The sequence below is a fragment of the Sesamum indicum genome, linkage group LG4, assembly GCF_026168435.1.
Source record: "Sesamum indicum cultivar Baizhima isolate 11 linkage group LG4, ASM2616843v1, whole genome shotgun sequence".
Classification (NCBI taxonomy): domain Eukaryota; kingdom Viridiplantae; phylum Streptophyta; class Magnoliopsida; order Lamiales; family Pedaliaceae; genus Sesamum; species Sesamum indicum.
Window position 1 is genome coordinate 17,627,532 of NC_142660.1, and position 21,235 is coordinate 17,648,766.

A 21,235-nucleotide genomic window follows, 5' to 3' on the forward strand; every position below is an offset into this window, starting at 1 on the left:
AAATCACTAAATATTTACGATGTAATTACACCAAATTTAAAAAAAATGAAGTATAATTATCCCATAAAATAATGGTAACAAATTATGGATGAACAATAAGTATTGTTTCCAATGACATGATTTAACATTGCGTGTTGTTGAGGGAATTTTATGGTACGAGACCATATTGGATTACGTAATTATGCAAAATATATATATATATATATATGTAGAACGATAAAAAAATATTTTTTTTATAATTTTAAAAAATTAAAAAAAAGACAATTTTCAATATTCTTTTAGATTAAAATAATTTAATTATTACTCAAATATTTGGTCCAACGTGAACTTAGGAGGGTTCGATCCGAAATTATTTTTTAAAAATTTAGAAATATTTATTTTTTTTAGCGCTTAAATGGGATCTCATCATTGACTTGAAAAAGAGTATGCGTGTGAATTGAATTAGTTTATCTATATTGTAGATGTTGTTCGTACATCTTATATGATATGTCGTGTACAATTGATACATTTTTTTTTTTATTAATTTTATAGGGATTATAGGATTTGGTGACTTGAATAATGTGAAGTCATTTAAAACAATGGGCAAGTTGTATTTTTTTGAGATTTAATATAATTATGAATTTATGTTGTTATTTGAAAAATTATAGATATTTTTTTATGTTTGCTGGAATTATGTAATTAATGAATGGGTGTATGAAATTGTCAACTTTAATTTTATTATGTTGTTTACTTTTTGGGTTAATTGCATTTATATCCTTTTGTAAATGCGAAATTGACTTTTCCCTAAAGAAATTCCAAAATTATACCGCACCTTCTTAAAAAATTTATTGTTTACACCTGACCCCACTTCGTTAGGATTTTGACGAAAAATGTCGACATTAGCCAAAAATTTATAAAATTTTTCAATTTTACCCCTCACTTAGCATTCTCGTGTAATAATTTTGTATTTATAAGAGAAAAACTATAATAAAGTTAACTTCACTCCGCATATATATATTATATTTATCCTTTTATAAGTACAAAAATATGCATAATAATGTTAAATAAAGGGCAATTGAAAGTTGGGTAAATTCATTTTGCCATGCGAACTATGTCCAATATTTACACTTTGCCATCGAAACTTTTTTTTTGTGTCAACTTACCATCTCAACTTTATAAAATTTGTACTTTGCCATATACGATCGGTATTTTGTTGATGTTTCTGCCAACAAAATATCATATGTTGTGCATATGTGAAAAATCTCATATCACATAATCCTTATATATTATACGTGCACTGCATGTGATTTTTTTCGACAAAAACTTGATTGAAAAACAGTTATAAATGACAAAGTACAAATTTTATAAAGTTGATATGGTAAGTTGACATAAAAAAAAGTTTAGATATCAAAATGTAAAAATAGTTATAGTCGGATGGCAATGTAATTAACCCTTGAAAGTTTATGTAATTTTTTTTTGTTAGCATTAGCATTTTTTGTTCAAACCCTAACGGAAAGGTGTTAGGTATAAAGGAATTTTTTGAGGGGATGTAAGTATAATTTCAAAATTTTTTTGAGGGAAAGTGTAATTTTACAATTTTAAAAGGTGTCTGAGTATAACTCATCCTTTCATTCTTTGAAAAAAAAGTTAAATTTGTAAATAAAATCGGACTCGGTCGATGGAAAATTTATAAAAATATTATCCATGTACTCCATAAAAAAGTCAAAAGAATTTATAAAATAAATAAAATTTTAGTTCATAGTCACAAGGGGATTTTAGTTAATTCACCATAGAAAAAGGATAGAAACCTAATGGGGACTAACGAATTGGGCTAATTGTTAAACGATCGTTAAACTCAGGGTATTGATAATTTTTCAAATAATATGGGAGTATTTGTAATTATACCAAACCTAAAGAAAGTTCATTGTAATTTACCCAAAAATATAATATTAGTGAAAAGATATCAAGTACTAATCTTAAAGTTGTCATAAAAGTATATATTGAGTGAACAGTTTTGATCTTGTTATAATATAGTTTTTACAACAAGAATTATTTATAAAATTGTAGCTAAGATAATTCCAGTAGCAATTGCGCTTATGGATTTTGAGCTCATGGGGTTAGCATGGGAGAAAATTACCAATTTGATTGAGTACGCTACCAATCAATTTCTCTTATTATGTTGTGCACTTCTATTCTAATATAACCCACTCCATCATCTTCTGTGACAATGTAAGTATCATTTTTGTTTAGTGACGCATCTTATCCCAAGATTCTCGCCTTTCTTAGCGGACACGTAGCTATCCCTAGAGTTCCTGCTAAGAGAGATTCCTCCTCTATAAATGTGGGAGGCACTCCTCAACAGACCTCTCTTCAACAATCTGGAAACTCTCTTACTATCTTTCTGCTACTTCATTACTCGTGTTCTAGCTGTATTTTACTTACGAAATTCTTGTTCCTACTTCAATTTCTCATTATAATTTATCTTTACATTCATTCACTTCTAAATCCAGGACTAATTTAGCATCGGAGTGCTAACGTATTATTTTGTAAGTATTTTTTCTCAAGTGCTTTCACTCAATTAGCCCAAATCCAACATCAAAACTCAAGGACTTTAGATCCGTGCTAAAATTGCACACATCAATTATTATTATTATTTTGTTTTTTTTACTTTTAAAAAAAAATTCCATTAGATCCTACCTAATTCTTGCCCCCAAATATTATAATGAGCTCCCATTTACTCCGTTCAAGTCTTAATATATTTTAATTTTAATCTATAATTTATTATAAATTTTTTAATAATAACAATTAGTATCTCAATTATGTATAAGATTCGATGGACGTTACACTTTATGATCATCCTTTGTTTATCAAATAAACAATTCAAGCATAATTATATCAAAGGTAACATTCCCACCCATAATACATCAAATGTATAGTAATCCAGGATATCCAATATCATAATAATTGACAATTATATGTAGAACCATACACATTTAATAATGCAATTACGAATGGACACTATCCTTGTACAATTTTTTTTTTTACTTGAAAATCATTTCTAAATTAATCCAAGGCAACTTTAAATTTGGCAAGGCGAAACACCTCCTCGACACCACCTTCGGAGAACTTTCTCGAGTTTTGTTAGGTGTAATTTAGCAGGTAGTCACAGCGGCCAATCGGGAGCAGACGGCAGTACTAGTACCTACCCAATCAGCCCTTATGGTGGAAGTAAGCGTCCCTAAAAAAGGATTAGAAGGAAACCCACCAGAAGGAGATGTTGTTGTAACTAGGGCCCCGCTAACGGGGATACAAGGGCTTCCTCGAGCAGAGCTCCCCAAGAGGTTCCCAAACAATGGTTGGCTCAGTTGGAGTGCCTTAAAAAACGCCTTCAGGATGTGCAGCACTAGATAGCAGGAATCCTAGGAGAAAAATAGTAGGGTGTCCCCTTTATAGACGCAGTGATGGAGGATGGGCTCCCTGCAAACTGTCGTACCCCTGCTATTGCTGAATGCAATAGGTCATTTGACCCTCAAGAACACCTCTCGTGTTTTGAGAACGTAGCTCTTTTGCACAGATACACGAGCGGGATTAAGTGTCGAGTCTTCGTCACTACTTTCACCAAAGCCCCACAACAATTGTTTAACAGTTGCCCGCCAGAGGAATGGGAAACTTCCAAGAGTTCAGATCCCTCTTCTTGCATCAGTTCGCCAGTAGTCGGAAGCTTCAAAAAACGGAGCTCAACCTTTTCGCCATTTGCCAAAAGGACAATGAGCCATTGAGGGAGTACCTGCAAAGGTTCAACACCGCGACCCTAGAGGTACCCTTCTCCACACAAGAGGTGAAGGCCAGAAGCGCCTTCTCACAAGGACTTCTAGATGGGGACTTCTTCAAGTCCCTGACCAAAAATGAAGGACACTCAAGCCGCCAAGAAGGAGAGTCACGGGGAAAAGAGGAAAGAAGCTCGGGAGGAGGCCCTTTCAAGAAATAGTGTACTGATTTTAGGGTCAAGAACTCGCCCTTCCAAAGGATCAATGCAGGCTACACCCCTTTAATAGTGCCTATCACTTAGGCCCTCATGGCGGTCGAGGGAAAAGGGTGACTAACTCGTCCTCGATCGTGGAGAGAGCAACCCCAACGTCCCAAGTTTGACAAATTTTGTCGTTTTCATAATGATTACGACCATACTACTAAAGAATGTTGGCACCTAAAAAACGAGATCGAGAGGTTTATCCAAAATGGGTATCTCTTGGAGTATATCTGCTGGGAAAAAACCCGAAGAATAGAACCATACATCAAGAAAGAAGGGAAGGAAGTGAAGACTTCCCCTCCAGAAACTTTACCAAATGAAGAACACATGAGTGCCTTTGAAGGAAAATCTGAAACCAACAATCCTCCTAGAAAGGGAATCATACGAATGATTGTAGGAAGTCCAAATGGAGGCAACTCCCACCATGCTAGAAAGACCCAGGTTAGAGAAGCACATAATGTGACTATAAGGAAAATTTAGGATGTTGGTGCCATGGAGGACACCCCCCTCATCTAGTTTGGAAGGGCGGAACGTTCAGGTTCCAAGAGTTCCTACAATGACGCCCTAGTTATCACGGCAGTACTAGCTAACTACGAAGTAGGGCGTATCTTCATTAGTTTGGGAAGTTCCGCAGATATATTATTAGGGGGGGCCTATGACCAGATACAGCTAGGAGACCCCTCTAGAAAAAGTGAAACCTCCCTCTACGGATTCGCAGGGGAGATGGTCCATTCTAGGGGCATGGTTTCATTCCCTTTGACCTTAGGCACCGGTATCGCTCGAAGAACGTGCTTGTTAAAGTTCCTGATAGTGGACACCCCTTCACTCTATAATGTCATTCTAGGAAAGCACACCCTCAATGCCTTCCAAGCAGTAATCTCCACCTACCATATGAAGATCAAGTTCCCTACATCAGGAGGCGTAGGAGAAGCACAAGGAAACCCTTTTAAATCTCACAAGTGTTATGTGGAAGCTGTGCGCAAAGGTCAGAAAAGAAGTAGGGACGAAGTTCCCAAGGAGACATTCTCCAACAAGCGTGAAAATGATGCCATTGAAGTTACAAAGTTGGGGTCCAGCCAACCGAAGAACTAATGAATGACGAGATCGTACCTGGAGATCCAGAGAAAATCACATGTATTAGTTCTCAACTAAAAAGGCGACACGTGAAGAAATAGTTCAATGTTTACGTCGCAATGACTTAGAAGGGTTTGACCCTAACGTCATAACCCACCACCTTAATGTCGAACCCAATACCAAGGCAGTAAAACAAAAGAAGAAACATTTTGGGCCTGAAAAAGACAAAATAATCCAAGCAAAGGTCGACAAACTATTGGCTGCCGGCCATATTGAAGAAAAGGAAATACAATTCTCTGAATGGTTATCTAATGTGGTACTACTACCCAAGCCGGTAGAAAATGGCGAATGTGCATCGACTTTAGAACCTCAACAAGGTATGCCCTAAGGATTTTTGTCCTCTCCCTAAGATTGATCAACTGGTAGACTCCACGTCTGGATGTGTACTTTAAGCATGAAAGATACATCGCAAGGATACCAGCAAATAATGCTGGCTCCAGAAGACCGCAAAAGAGTCAGCTTCATCACGTGAGCTGGAACATTTTTTTACGTGGCCATGTCATTTGGCCTAAAAAATGCTAGAGCCACCTACCAACGCTTGGTGGATAAAATATTTTGTCTTGCCAAGAAATCAAAAGGGAATCCTTCATCATAACAAAGCCTCAAGACTCCCGCATATCAAGAGAATAGCATCAATCTGAAGATAATCATCATGTGTGGAAGGAAGGATTAGAAGCATCGCATTTCAAGCCCCTAGCTTAAAACCAGGACTAGGGGCGAGTCAAAAAAAATTATCTAAACAAAGAAGAAAATTAAATCGTCTCATCCACATTTTAAATGGGGGAAAAATCAAGTAAAGTAAAGAAAGTAAAGATTGTACCATTCAACAGGCTTGAAAATCAGTTAAATTACAACATCAGTTTTCTCCCCACAAGCGAGGTATTCTTTTTCCTTCTAAAGAGGTGCATCGATAACAGGTACTCGGGTGGTAGGAGGATCTGCATCAGTGGCCAAGGGCGGTCCTTTTTCCTTCGTATTTGGAGTGCCTTCTCCCTGGAGATCCCCTGCTATGGAATCTATTGCTGCTTGATTTCGGGAACTCCTCACTTCTGCTTCAACCTCTCCCAATAAAAATTATTGTAAGGATCATCACAAAGCTAGGAAAAAGTACAAATAGAAAATTCGGAAGTAAAACCAACCTGAATCTGGGGGGAGGTTTCTCTCTCCTAGGATGGAGGGTTCGACAAAGGGATCTCATCCAATTAAATAAAAGTCCATATGTGTGTATTTAGTCCAATTAAAACTCATAAACCCAAACATACTTAATTAATAAATTTAATTTATTAATCAAGCCCAAAAAATTAATTAGTCCAACTACAAATTAATTAGTCAACCAATTAACTAGCCCAAGCCTTAAATTAATTTAAAAGGCTAAATTAGTGATGAGTGTCGGATCCACAAAAAATATTATCCTACTAAAACTTGTGAAAGTAGGGTTGAATCCACAAAGATTGATTTTAAATTAATTTCTTCAAATAAAAATAAAAAATAAAAGAGGGGTGTTTTTGTCTAAAGTTTAAATCTAGAAAATAAAATCAAGAAGATAAATATGAGAAGAAAGATTTGATAGGTCATGCTTGATTCCACTATATATTGATTGTCGGTGCAATTATAACAATTATTCATAATAGATAAATTAGTTATGGTCAATGGTATGACCTAAACGCCTCACCCTTCCTTACCTGTTCATTAGTCAAGGAACGTTTGTTGGCTAATTCTCTAATCAATAAACAACCTTGGGAACGTCCTCAAGATTTAATTTACCAACAACATTAATAATTAAAAAATGCCCAATTCTAACCAATAAATTCCTACAAAGGTTTATTTAAGTTAGATTATGCATTCCCCACAACAAATCCACCATTACGACATGATGAATTATATTGCATTACCACTAGTTATTGAACTAAACAAACAATTACGAATTTTTAATTGGCTAGATAAATATTTTTGACAATAAAAAAAGATACAGATCATTTCTAAATCAGATTATTTGTGCTGAAAGCACATAGAACAACACAAATACCCATATCAATAAAAGTAGAAAGTACAAATTAGATCTCACAACACATGTGAATCAAACATTAATCATATCTTTAACTAGAAATTAAAAGAACTAGCATAACATGCTAATGTGAGAACACATAAAATGAAAAAGAGAGAATATTATAAAAACATAGAGAATCAAAGATCAAAAGCTGTCCAATATGATGAACTACATCATCTATTTATACTAATTAGTTACATATTCCTATTAGAACCAAAAGATAGATTTCTAATAAAACTAAAAGTGCTATTTAATTAAAACTACTAACCCTAATATGACTCTTCAAGAAGAGATGATTCCAAATATCAAGGGGCAGTGTGAACCAGCATTTCTCCACAAAATTCATCCTTGTTTCCTTTCTTTTACCGATTTCCGTAAAGATAAGCGTGGCCGCGCCTAACTGGATAACTGTCATGTTGCAAATTGTATCTTTTTTAAGCTAAAATTACAATATATCACTTGACTAGGAGCGTTTTGAACATCAAAAGGTAACCAATCACCATTGATATTATATCAAAATACACTCCTATCAATTCAATTTTAATTAATTCAATTAATTAAATTTTGGGCCATTCATCCAATGAATTACTACAAATAAATCATCAATTATTTATTTTTTTTAAAACTAATTTAATTCAATTAAATTAATTAAATAACAAAAATGGAGAGGAGGAGGTACCAGATGGGCCTTTTAGAATAGCTATCAAATACACTATGTTCACAACCTACTCTCTCATGAGTTATTGGCTTCACAAGTCGTTTCTCTCCACTTGCTGGACCGCCTTCTCCAACCCTCTTCCTCGTTCCGTTCCACTTAACTTCCAATTCAGGCAAGCTATCACTCCAGTCCGCCTTATATGCATTCTACGCTTGACATAATTCATTACGTTTTTATGCAACATTTCTTCAATTTTTATCGCCCGTGATTGGTGTCCTTGCTCTATTTCTGTAATGGGTTTTCATGATTTCTGTATGTGATGCATTTATTACATAATTATGTTCTCCATGGGCTAACTTACATGTATGTATAGCAGAAGACACTGCAGAGTGTGGCACGGTAGCTGTTGCAAGAAGAGAAATAATCAAGGTGAAATTATGGAGCATGTTGTGTTTGATGGTGCTGAAGTAATGGTGGGCGACCCTGAATTGCTTCAGAGCAAAATATCCTCTATTAGACTCGACGGTCCTTCGAAACTTCAGGTTTCTTTGTGTTAAATGTTACTGATGTTTTATAGGGGGAAATGATTAGTGTTTATCTTTTTTGGCATTCTCCAGATTATGAACTTCATCAGTTTCTGTGATAGATGATGGGGCTTGTCTCTCTGTACTGTTCGTTGTTTTTTGGAGTATCTTGTTGAATTGCAGAAAAATATTGTTGGAAACGTGCCATCTGTTATTTTGCCAATGGCTAACAGGTTATTGAAAATCATAAGCCGGACCTAGAGTGGCTGGACGAACTTGCCGCATGGCAAGCGTAAATCACTCACCTAGTCAGCTTATGAGTGTCTTTATTCTGGGGAGGCCACATCTGTGATTAAATTTCCCAGTTTGTTAATTTGTGCATGAAATATCTTAGGTACATGAATTCTCCAAATTTTTTGGGCGCTTTTCAGGTAAAGCAATCTCTCACTGAAATTTGCTTTTGGAAACTCTAATTTTGTAAGGAACAACGGAAATAACTTATGGGTTTTGGACTAAATGGATTATCACAAATGAGAACAATGCAGAATGTGTTTTAACTGGAATTATGGAAATTAGTTAGAGGTGTAGAATACATTATAAAAACAAACCTATCAGAGTCCAACTCAAGGAAATACGAAATCTTTTCCATCCTATCCTAGCAACAGTTGTTCGCCTACATGTATGAACTAGCTTCTTAAAGACAAATTTATGCTAGATTGCTTAAGACACCTGCATTTACTACTTCAGTCTCAATATAACAGAAAATAGTATAATGTGGAGACCTTCACATATAGTTACTCATTGTCAGGAAAGTTGACCTGTTAAGTGATGAATATTATATATTTCTGTTGTGTCATAATTGTTTTGGGCCCTTTGAACCTTATGTAAAGTAAACTTGAATCTACGGCTGCCTTTTTGGTTTTACTTTTGACCTTTTCAAATAAATGACATGGATGGAAGGTAGAAATCCATGAGAACAAGTCCCACAACTTCAATGTGGAATGGACGAAATCCATTGAAAAACAAAATATTACTTTGACAATCCCATAGAATAAAACTGAAACTGTATCTTGTGATAATGTTGTAGGGATCACCTTCAGCATCAATGGACAATAATTGAGTACCAAGTTTGGGGACCGTCTAGATTTTCAGAATGCTATGATATTTATGATTTTATATTCAGACTCTTATATGTTGGTGCCTTGTCTCATTGAAGCTTATTATCGTGACCTATCTTTTTAGTATTACACTGATTTTCCTTTCTCAGTTGACATGCAATTGGAATGCCTATAATTCTTTTGGCCATCTATGTATATGTTACATGTATTTTGCTTCAAATACAGGTTATTGCAGATTTTGATGCTACACTGACAAAGTATTGGATCGATGGTCAGCGAGGGCATAGTATGATATTCTTGTTTCATCTTATATCTTTCAATGTTCTCTAATATCAAACAAAGCACATAGAGAAAGGCTCATCTTTAATTGCTTGCTAAAAATTGAATATGTAGGTAGTCATGGCCTTTTGCAGCAGGGGAATCCTGAGTATGATCTCAAGAGGCAGAAACTATATGACTATTATCATCCATTAGAAATTGACCCAACAATTCCACTGGATGAGAAAGCAAAACTTATGGAAGAGTGGTATGTGATTTTACCATCTGTAAAGAGTGACAGTTAGAACCACTTATAAGATGACTAAAACTTACTTATCAACTTATATATTACACAGAAGTTATTGAATCTGACACTGTAGTCAGGCAGTGTTTGGTCGCTGCAAATATTATCTATCATACATGGGAATGTATGAAATTTTCCAAATTGAAGTGGTATTCTATGTAGGTGGGAGAAAACACATGCTCTTCTTATAGAGGGAGGACTGACCTATGGTGCTATAGAGAGCTCTGTGGCTAAATCAAGGATCGCATTCAGAGAGGGTGTGACTGAACTTTTTGAATTGTTAGAGGTAATTATACTAGTAATTTTTGAAGCCTCAGTTCTCCCACATCTCAAAGAATAATAATTAGGTGCTTTGGGCTACCATGTCGATACAAGGAAGACAGAGCTTTGAATTTTTGTTTGAAATAGTTTCTCATAGCTGATCTGTTTTTCCTATCGCAGAGAAGTAATGTCCCTGTCCTTATATTTTCTGCTGGCCTTGCAGATATTATTGAAGAGGTTAGTTTTCTTTATACCTTTACTTGTTATCTGATGCAACATCATAGAGGTTGTAAAGATAAAAGACTTCTATCTTTGAGGCTTATATCTGTTGCTTTGTTTACCAGGTGCTGCGTCAGAAACTTCATCGATCCTTTAAGAATGTTAAAATTGTATCTAACAGAATGGTTTTTGACCAGAATGGTAACCTTGTTTCATTTAAAGGTCTGCATCTCTTTGTTATCTGTTAAAATTTTTCATTCAGCTGCGCATTTCTTCCTAAATATTTTGACTTAAGCATTGATCTTCTGCTATTCCTTTTATATGAACACAGCCATTTTGGAGTACAAAATATATTGGGCATTCTGAAAATGTTCTTAATATCTATCCTTCACTGATTGGTTGAAAGACAAAAACTTTCGATTTCTCTATTTGCCAGATAATACCATGCTTCACTGGAATGTGAATTGCTTTCTATTGGAAACCTATGAATCTGTGTTAACCCTTGCTTTTGCATGTTTCCTAAATTTGAATGTTTCAGAAAGCTTTGCTGATTGCAAAATTGGAATGTCTTCTCTTGTGCATCTCTCCCCACTAGACTAAACAAAAATATAACAAAAAACACTTTGCTTTATTACAGGGAAAACAATTCATGTGTTGAATAAGAATGAGCATGCAATTGACATGGCTGGACCTGTTCATGATCGGCTGGGCGATGCCAATGGATTGGCTGACGACAGCTCATCTGTGAAAATGAGAACTAATGTGCTACTTCTAGGTGATCACATCGGCGATCTGGGGATGTCTGATGGTTTGAACTATGATACAAGAATATCAGTCGGATTCTTGTAAGTGACAAGTACCTTGAAAGAAATCACGATGAGTTGGCTGTCTCTAAATATAATGACATTATGCCAAACATGTCATGAGCATTCAGATGGTATTTGTTCTCAATAGTTTATTTAGATCATCATGAGAGAATTGGAAGTAGAATGCTTAATTTTTTTAATAAAAGTTGAAATTATTTACTGAGTCATGAATCATAAGTTACTAAAAACTCCATATGATTATGATTTTGAAGTTGAACTAGTTCAATTTGATTTTTTTGTCAATTCATGTATTCTTTCAAAAAGAACACATTACCAATAATGATAATCAACACAACTTAGGTTGTAATTGGCTTTGCTATTGTCAAATTGAACAAATCTGAGTTGATTTCATGACTTGACTTGGTTCGATTTGTGAATTTTACAAGTTAAATTCGGTTCTTTGGTTTTGATTTTTTATGTTACTCTGTTGGGTGCAGGGGTAGCAATTTCAGGTTAATTCGTTGTTACTAGTTTTATGAAAATAATTCTTAATCCATTAAATTAAGTCGCTCAAAAGTTCTAAAACTTTTAACAAGAGCTTGGTCCTTGCCAGGGGTGATTCTCTAATACCAAGCACCAAGTTGGTTCATTGTTATCGAACATCAAAAACATTACTTTGTTATCTACCATTTTTGTTTTTTATTTGGCAAATATAAAAGCGACCTCCTTATCTTTTTTCTAATTGTTTTGTTTTCCATAAGACATAGCCGAGTTTTAGTTAGACTGTTTACTTTTAATGAAGCATCATGGCTGTGTAAGGTAGCAAGCACTATCTGGTGCTTTTGACATGGTTTATTGAGCAGAACTTAACTCAACTTATCAATATTAGTAACAAGTGATCTTGGTAAAATATGAGAGCATGGAATCGTTCATTATCTTTTCGTGGTAGCTTAAGTATCTTATCTTGATAGGGAAATTTGAATAAATCACTTTTATTCTCTCTCTCTGGAAAACTACAGACTGAAAGTGCAATGGGTATTTCTTAATTATTGTTGTATGGTTGTTGGGTTTTTATTGCTGCTTAGTAGCTGGCGCCAAATCAACTTCAATGTATGTTCCTAAAATCGATGTTTCTATTGAACCTATAGATTCTTCTTTATTGCAAAACTTGGTTGCCATCATACCTAGTTAGGGAGATCTTATCTGTTTCCCAAATCGATGGTTGTGTATTTTCTCTATAATGTACCCTTTTTTGCAGTAGCTGATGATAAATGAGCACAACAGTAAGATGCAGTCTCCATACACTTTTTAGTTTTCTTACTTTATTATGTACTTATTTCAGGAATGACAACATTCAGAGTTCTAGCGATAGCTACCGCAATGCTTTTGATGTTGTGTATATGGTAAGTATGAAGATTCAGAAAGTCTAGACTTGTTTCTTTTTTGTCTCAGGAACAATATTGTTAATAAGATGATTTACATTGGTAGAAGTTGCGCATTTTCCCAAAGATTCAGTAGAGTTCTAACAAATCAAAAGCATTGAAAAACGACTTAGATGGTAGCAGTCTTGTAGCATCCTGATAAATGAACTTGTCGGGTGTTGCCGTCTGGATTCCATCTAGTACACGCTGCTTGGGAAAGAGTGTGAACCAAAAATAAGTTGCTTATTCTTAAAAAGAAAAGAACTAAAAAAAGGTGGTCTATAATTTACTGTTGGATGCTTAAGCTCTTGTTCCCTCTGTACCTTTCTAGTGCCTAAGCTCTAGTTCCATTGGTACTTTTCTAGCACAAATGTAGAGGACACCTCTATCTCAGAGACGGATACTTCCAACTGATCCTCAGGGAATTTCGTAGAAAAAGTAGAGAAGTTGCTCTACGTTGAAATGACGATATCTGTGACTGTCTATCGTATAGGTCATAGTCAATACTCAATAGCAATACTTGACTTCTCTGAGTGGGTTGTGCAGAATGATGCACCCATGTGGGGGGTTGTTAAACTTGCTTCTCAGCTTTGTTCAAGTGCAGCTGATTGAATTATACCAGTGACCCTTATTTCCCAAGTGAAAAATTACTGCAAATTAGCTTCCAAGACGAACACCGCGAGTGAGAATGCTGTGAATTTTGATCGGTAAGGTTCTTGATTGATCAAATTCTCCTGTCTTTCCTTGATTGTTTTTGCTGATAAAACCATTGATTCTAGTTCTAATCTGGATGCAGGTGTAGTATTCCTGTGCTGAAGTTAGCTTCAGCGTTAGGATTAATACATGCATTTAATTTTTCCCATTGTTGGAAGAATGAAGTATTATTCTTGTATGCCTGTGCTCTGATTCTCCCTGTCCCTTTAGCTCGTAAAATCATTTAGATGCCATCTTTTCAAGTTGAAATTGCGTTTACTTTGTCTGCCGGAACAACTTCAAAGATGGTCCTTTTATCCTCTCTGCTCATTTTACTTTTCAGTCATGAAATGGAACTAAGAAATTGTAGAATATATACATATGTTTAAAGGAGAGACCAACGGCACTATCATGGTTGGTAAAATATGGATGGTTCATGCACACACACTCACAGACACACAGACACACACAAAAAAAGAAAAAAGACGCACAGACAAGAAAATTGAAAAGCCGGAACAATAAGGTGCATCATTCAGCAATACTTCTCAAGAATTAGTTAGCAGATAATAACCACCTAAGCCATTTATTAGATTTCATGAATCCTCCACTTATTTTCTCTCACTATATCCCCTATAGTAAAGTAAATCAATCTAATACCACTCTTGCTAACGACATATATTAAAGGACAAAATGCATAAAAGCCTACTGTGTTTTAAAAACTCTGCAAAAAAAAAAACCCCCCTATTTTCAAAATAAGCTAAAAGCTACCATGTATTCTGTAAAATTCAGCTCAATCGCCCCCTCTCCGTTAAATCCAAATAAGAGAAATAATGAACTCTCCCATGTCCTGTTATTGTTCTTCATTTCAATAAATACTTTTCATATCAGGTAAACAAAAATAAGAATACACATCTACGCAAGCACACAAAAATGTTATAAATGATATAAATAAACCACAAAGATACATAATACCCGTAATGAGCATAAAATGTTGCAAAACAATGGTAACATCCTGCACGAGAAAAAAGGTTGTGTAGATACAAATGAAGACTTAGAAACTGAAGCAGAATGACAAATGTAACAAGACGTATATGGCATTCGTTGGCGCAGAAAATAAAGGCAACACCTCAGTTCTTCTATGTTCAAAATGGAAGTAAAACATATTTTACCGTGACATACGCACATACACACACACACACACCCCGCACACGCACACACACACACACCCCCCCTACACACCACACACACACACACACACACTCCGCACACGCACACACCCACACACCACACACACTCACACACACACACATACCCACACACCAGACACACACTCACACACACACATACACACACAAAGAGAAAAAAGACGCACAAACAAGGAAATTGAAAAGCCGGAACAAGAAGGGCGCATCATTTAGCAAAATTTTTCAAGAATTAGTTAGCAGATCATAACCACCTAAGCCATTTATCAGATTTCATGAACCCTCCACTCATTTTCTCTCACTATATCTCCTCTAGTAAAGTAAATCAATTCAAAACCACTCTTGCTAACGAGATATATTAAAGGACAAAATGCATAAAAATCCACTGTGTTTTAAAAACTCTGCAAAAAAAAACCCCCTATTTTCAAAATAAGCTAAAAGTTACCATGTATTTTGTAAAATTCAGCTCAATCGCCCCCTCTCCGTCAAATCCAAATAAGAGAAACAATGAACTCTCCCATGTCCTGTTATTGCTCTTTATTTCAATAAATACTCTTTCATATCAGGTAAAAAAAAAAAAGAATACACATCTATGCAAGCACACAAAAATGTTATAAATGACATAAATAAACCACAAAGATACACAATACCCGTAATGAGTATAAACTATTGCGAAACAATGGTAACATCCTGCACGAGAAAAAGGGTTGTGTAGATACAAATGAAGACTTAGAAATTCAAGCAGAATAACAAATGTAACAAGACGCATATGACATTCGTTGGCGCAGAAAATAAAGGCAACACCTCAGTTCTTCTATGTTCAAAATGGAAGTAAAACATATTTTACCGTGACACACGCACATACACACACACACTGCACACACACACACACCCCGCACACGCACACACACACACACACACCCCCTACACACCACACACACACACACACACTCCGCACACGCACACACCCACACACCACACACACTCACACACACACACATACCCACACACCAGACACACACTCACACACACACATACACACACAAAGAGAAAAAAGACGCACAAACAAGGAAATTGAAAAGCCGGAACAAGAAGGGCGCATCATTTAGCAAAATTTTTCAAGAATTAGTTAGCAGATCATAACCACCTAAGCCATTTATCAGATTTCATGAATCCTCCACTCATTTTCTCTCACTATATCCCCTCTAGTAAAGTAAATCAATCCAAGACCACTCTTGCTCACGAGATATACTGCAGGACAAAATGCATAAAACCCCACTATGTTTTAAAAACTCTGCAAAAAAAAAAACCCTCCTATTTTCAAAATAAGCTAAAAGCTACCATGTATTTTGTAAAACTCAGCTCAATCGCCCCCTCTCCATTAAATCCAAATAAGAGAAATAATGAAGTCTCCCATGTCCTGTTATTGCTCTTCATTTCAATAAATACTCTTTCATATCAAGTAAATAAAAATAAGAATACACATCTACGCAAGCACACAAAAATGCTATAAATGATATAAATAAACCACAAAGATACACAATACCCGTAATGAGCATAAAATGTTGCGAAACAATGGTAACATCCTGCACGAGAAAAAGAATTGTGTAGATACAAATGAAGACTTAGAAACTGAAGCAGAATGACAAATGTAACAAGACGCATAAGGCATTCGTTGGCGCAGAAAATAAAGGCAACACCTCAGTTCTTCTATGTTGAAAATGAAAGTAAAACATATTTTACCGTGACACACGCACACACATACACACACACTACACTCACACACACACCCCGCACACGCACACACACACACCCCCACACACCACACACACACACACCGCACACGCACACACCCCCACACACCACACACACACACACACACACTCCGCACACGCACACACATCTACAGCCACACACCACACACACACCGCATATGCACACATACACACACACACCCCCACACACCACACATACACTCACACACACACACACACACAAATAAAAAAAGAAGAAAAAAGATAGACAAGGAAATTGAAAAGCTGGAACAAGAAGAGCGCATCATTCAGCAAAACTTATCAAAAATTTGTTAGCAGATCATAACCACCTAAACCATTTATCAAATTTCATGAATCCTCCACTCATTTTCTCTCACTATATCCCCTCTAGTAAAGTAAAATCAATCCAAGACCACTTTTGTTAACGAGATATATTAAAGGACAAAATGCATAAAACCCCAATGTGTTTTAAAAACTCTGCCAAAAAAAACCCCCTATTTTCAAAATAAGCTAAAAGCTACCATGTATTTTGTAAAACTCAGCTCAATCGCCCCCTCTCCATTAAATCCAAATAAGTGAAATAATGAAGTCTCCCATGTCCTGTTATTGCTCTTCATTTCAATAAATACTCTTTCATATCAAGTAAACAAAAATAAGAATACACATCTACGCAAGCACACAAAAATGCTATAAATGATATAAATAAACCACAAAGATACACAATACCCGTAATGAGTATAAAATATTGCGAAACAATGGTAACATCCTGCACGAGAAAAAGGATTGTGTAGATACAAATGAAGACTTAGAAACTGAAGCAGAATGACAAATGTAACAAGACGCATAAGGCATTCGTTGGCGCAGAAAATAAAGGCAACACCTCAGTTCTTCTATGTTGAAAATGAAAGTAAAACATATTTAACGTGACACACGCACACACATACACACACACTACACTCACACACACACCCCGCACACGCACACACACACACCCCCACACACCACACACACACACACACACCCCCACACACCACACACACACACACACACACAAATAAAAAAAGAAGAAAAAAGATAGACAAGGAAATTGAAAAGCTGGAACAAGAAGAGCGCATCATTCAGCAAAACTTCTCAAAAATTGGTTACCAGATCATAACCACCTAAACCATTTATCAAATTTCATGAGTCCTCCACTCATTTTCTCTCACTATATCCCCTCTAGTAAAGTAAATCAATCCCAGACCACTTTTGTTTACGAGGTATATTAAAGGACAAAATGCATAAAACCCCAATGTGTTTTAAAAACACTGCAAAAAAAAAAACCCCTATTTTCAAAATAAGCTAAAAGTTACCATGTATTTTGTAAAACTCAGCTCAATCGCCCCTTCTCCGTCAAATCCAAATAAGAGAAACAATGAACTCTCCCATGTCCTGTTATTGCTCTTTATTTCAATAAATACTCTTTCATATCAGGTAAAAAAAAAAAGAATACACATCTACGCAAGCACACAAAAATATTATAAATGACATAAATAAACCACAAAGATACACAATACCCGTAATGAGTATAAACTATTGCGAAACAATGGTAACATGCTGCACGAGAAAAAGGGTTGTGTAGATACAAATGAAGACTTAGAAATTCAAGTAGAATGACAAATTTAACAAGACGCATATGACATTCGTTGGCGCAGAAAATAAAGGCAACACCTCAGTTCTTCTATGTTCAAAATGGAAGTAAAACATATTTTACCGTGACACAAGCACACACACACACTGCACAGACACACACACCTCGCACACGCACACACACACACACACACCCACACACCACACACACACACACACACCCACACACCACACACACACTCTCACACACACACACACACACACACTCCCCGCACACGCACACACACACACACCCCCACACACCCCACACAGACACACACACACACACTACGCACACTCGCACACACACACACACACACACACACACACACCCACACATCGCACAGGCACATACACGCACACACACACACACCCCCACACACCACACACACTCTCACACACACACACACAAAAAAAAAAAAAGAAAAAAGACGCACAGACAAGGAAATTGAAAAGCAGGAACAAGAAGGGCGCATCATTTAGCAAAATTACTCAAGAATTGGTTAGCAGATCATAACCACCTAAGCCATATATCAAATTTCATGAATCCTCCACTCATTTTCTCTCACTATATCACCTCTAGTAAAGTAAATCAATCCAAGACCATTTTTGCTAACGAGATATACTGCAGGACAAAATGCATAAAAAAACCCCACTGTGTTTTAAAAACTCTGCAAAAAAAAACCCTCCTATTTTCAAAATAAGCTAAAAGCTACCATGTATTTTGTAAAACTCAGCTCAATCGCCCCCTCTCCGTTAAATCCAAATAAGAGAAATAATGAACTCTCCCATGTCCTGTTATTGCTCTTCATTTCAATAAATACTCTTTCATATCAGGTAAACAAAAATAAGAATACACATCTACGCAAGCGCACAAAAATGTTATAAATGATATAAACAAACCACAAAGATACACAATACCCATAATGAGCATAAAATGTTGCGAAACAATGGTAACATCCTGCACGAGAAAAAGGATTGTGTAGATACAAATGAAGACTTAGAAACTGAAGTAGAATGGCAAATGTAACAAGACGCATAAGGCATTCGTTGGCGCAGAAAATAAAGGCAACACCTCCGTTCTTCTATGTTGAAAATGAAAGTAAAACATATTTTACCGTGACACACGCAAACACACACACACTACACACACACACACACCCTACATGCACACACACACACCCCCACACACCACACACACACACACCGCACAGGCACACACCCCCACACACCACACACACACCCACACACACTCCGGACACGCACACACACCTACAGCCACACACCACACACACACTGCATATGCACACACACCCACACACACCCACACACCACACATACACTCACACACACACACACAAATAAAAAAAGATGAAAAAAGATAGACAAGGAAATTGAAAAGCTGGAACAAGAAGAGCACATCATTCAACAAAACTTCTCAAAAATTGGTTAGCAGATCATAACCACCTAAACCATTTATCAAATTTCATGAATCCTCCACTCATTTTCTCTCACTATATCCCCTCTAGTAAAGTAAATCAATCCAAGACCACTTTTGTTAACGAGATATATTGAAGGACAAAATGCATAAAACCCCAATGTGTTTTAAAAACTCTGCAAAAAAAAAAAAACCCCTATTTTCAAAATAAGCTAAAAGTTAACATGTATTTTGTAAAATTCAGCTCAATCGCCCCCTCTCCGTCAAATCCAAATAAGAGAAACAATGAACTCTCCCATGTCCTGTTATTGCTCTTTATTTCAATAAATACTCTTTCATATCAGGTAAAAAAAAAAAAGAATACACATCTACGCAAGCACACAAAAATGTTATAAATGACATAAATAAACCACAAAGATACGCAATAACCGTAATGAGTATAAACTATTGCGAAACAATGGTAACATCCTGCACGAGAAAAAGGGTTGTGTAGATACAAATGAAGACTTAGAAATTCAAGCAGAATGACAAATGTAACAAGACGCATATGACATTCGTTGGCGCAGAAAATAAAGGCAACACCTCAGTTCTTCTATGTTCAAAATGGAAGTAAAACATATTTTACCGTGACACAAGCACACACACACACACTGCACACACACATACACCCCGCACACGCACACACACACACACACACCACACACACACTCACACATACACACACACACACCACACACACACTCACACACACACACACACACACACTCCCCGCACACGCACACACACACACCCCCACACACCACACACGCACACACACACACACACTACGCACACGCGCACACACACACACACCCCCACACACTCTCACACACTCACACACAAAAAAAAAAAAGAAAAAAGACGCACAGACAAGGAAATTGAAAAGCAGGAACAAGAAGGGCGCATCATTCAGCAAAACTTCTCAAGAATTGGTTAGCAGATCATAACCACCTAAGCCATTTATCAAATTTCATGAATCCTCCACTCATTTTCTCTCACTATATCACCTCTAGTAAAGTAAATCAATCCATGACCACTCTTGCTAACGAGATATACTGCAGGACAAAATGCATAAAACCCCACTGGGTTTTAAAAACTCTCCAAAAAAAAAACCCTCCTATTTTCAAAATAAGCTAAAAGCTACCATGTATTTTGTAAAACTCAGCTCAATCGCCCCCTCTCCGTTAAATCCAAATAAGAGAAATAATGAACTCTCCATGTCCTGTTATTGCTCTTCATTTCAATAAATACTCTTTCATATCAAGTAAACAAAAATAAGAATACACATCTACGCAAGCACACAAAAATGTTATAAATGATATAAATAAACCACAAAGATACACAATACCCGTAATGAGCATAAAATGTTGCGAAACAATGGTAACATCCTGCACGAGAAAAAGGATTGTGTAGATACAAATGAAAACTTAGAAACTGAAGCAGAATGACAAATGTAACAAGACGCATAAAGCATTCGTTGGCGTAGAAAATAAAGGCAACACCTCAGTTCTTCTATGTTGAAAATGAAAGTAAAACATCTTTTACCGTGACACACGCACACACACACACACACTACACACACACACACACCCTGCATGCACACACACACACCCCCACACACCACACACACACACACCGCACAGGCACACACCCCCACACACCAC

The 21,235-nt window shown here is 36.3% G+C and overlaps 1 protein-coding gene across 2 annotated transcripts; it reads left to right on the forward strand.

Annotated features, from left to right (window-relative positions):
- Nucleotides 1-7,879: 7,879 nt before the first annotated feature.
- On the forward strand, nucleotides 7,880-13,753 carry LOC105161017 (5'-nucleotidase / magnesium ion binding protein). 2 transcript variants are annotated; one of them, XM_011078570.3, is made up of 11 exons: nucleotides 7,880-8,017; nucleotides 8,222-8,387; nucleotides 9,713-9,773; nucleotides 9,881-10,013; nucleotides 10,212-10,335; nucleotides 10,491-10,547; nucleotides 10,655-10,751; nucleotides 11,167-11,374; nucleotides 12,678-12,738; nucleotides 13,303-13,463; nucleotides 13,553-13,753. In XM_011078570.3, the coding sequence occupies exons 1-10, from the start codon at nucleotides 7,902-7,904 to the stop codon at nucleotides 13,366-13,368; spliced, it is 1,089 nt and encodes a 362-aa protein (XP_011076872.1). In that variant the 5' UTR covers nucleotides 7,880-7,901; the 3' UTR covers nucleotides 13,369-13,463; nucleotides 13,553-13,753. The 2 variants fall into 2 exon arrangements, with proteins under 2 accessions (XP_011076872.1, XP_088735518.1); XM_088879392.1 differs by having other exon boundaries at nucleotides 7,894-8,017; nucleotides 8,219-8,387.
- Nucleotides 13,754-21,235: the final 7,482 nt, after the last annotated feature.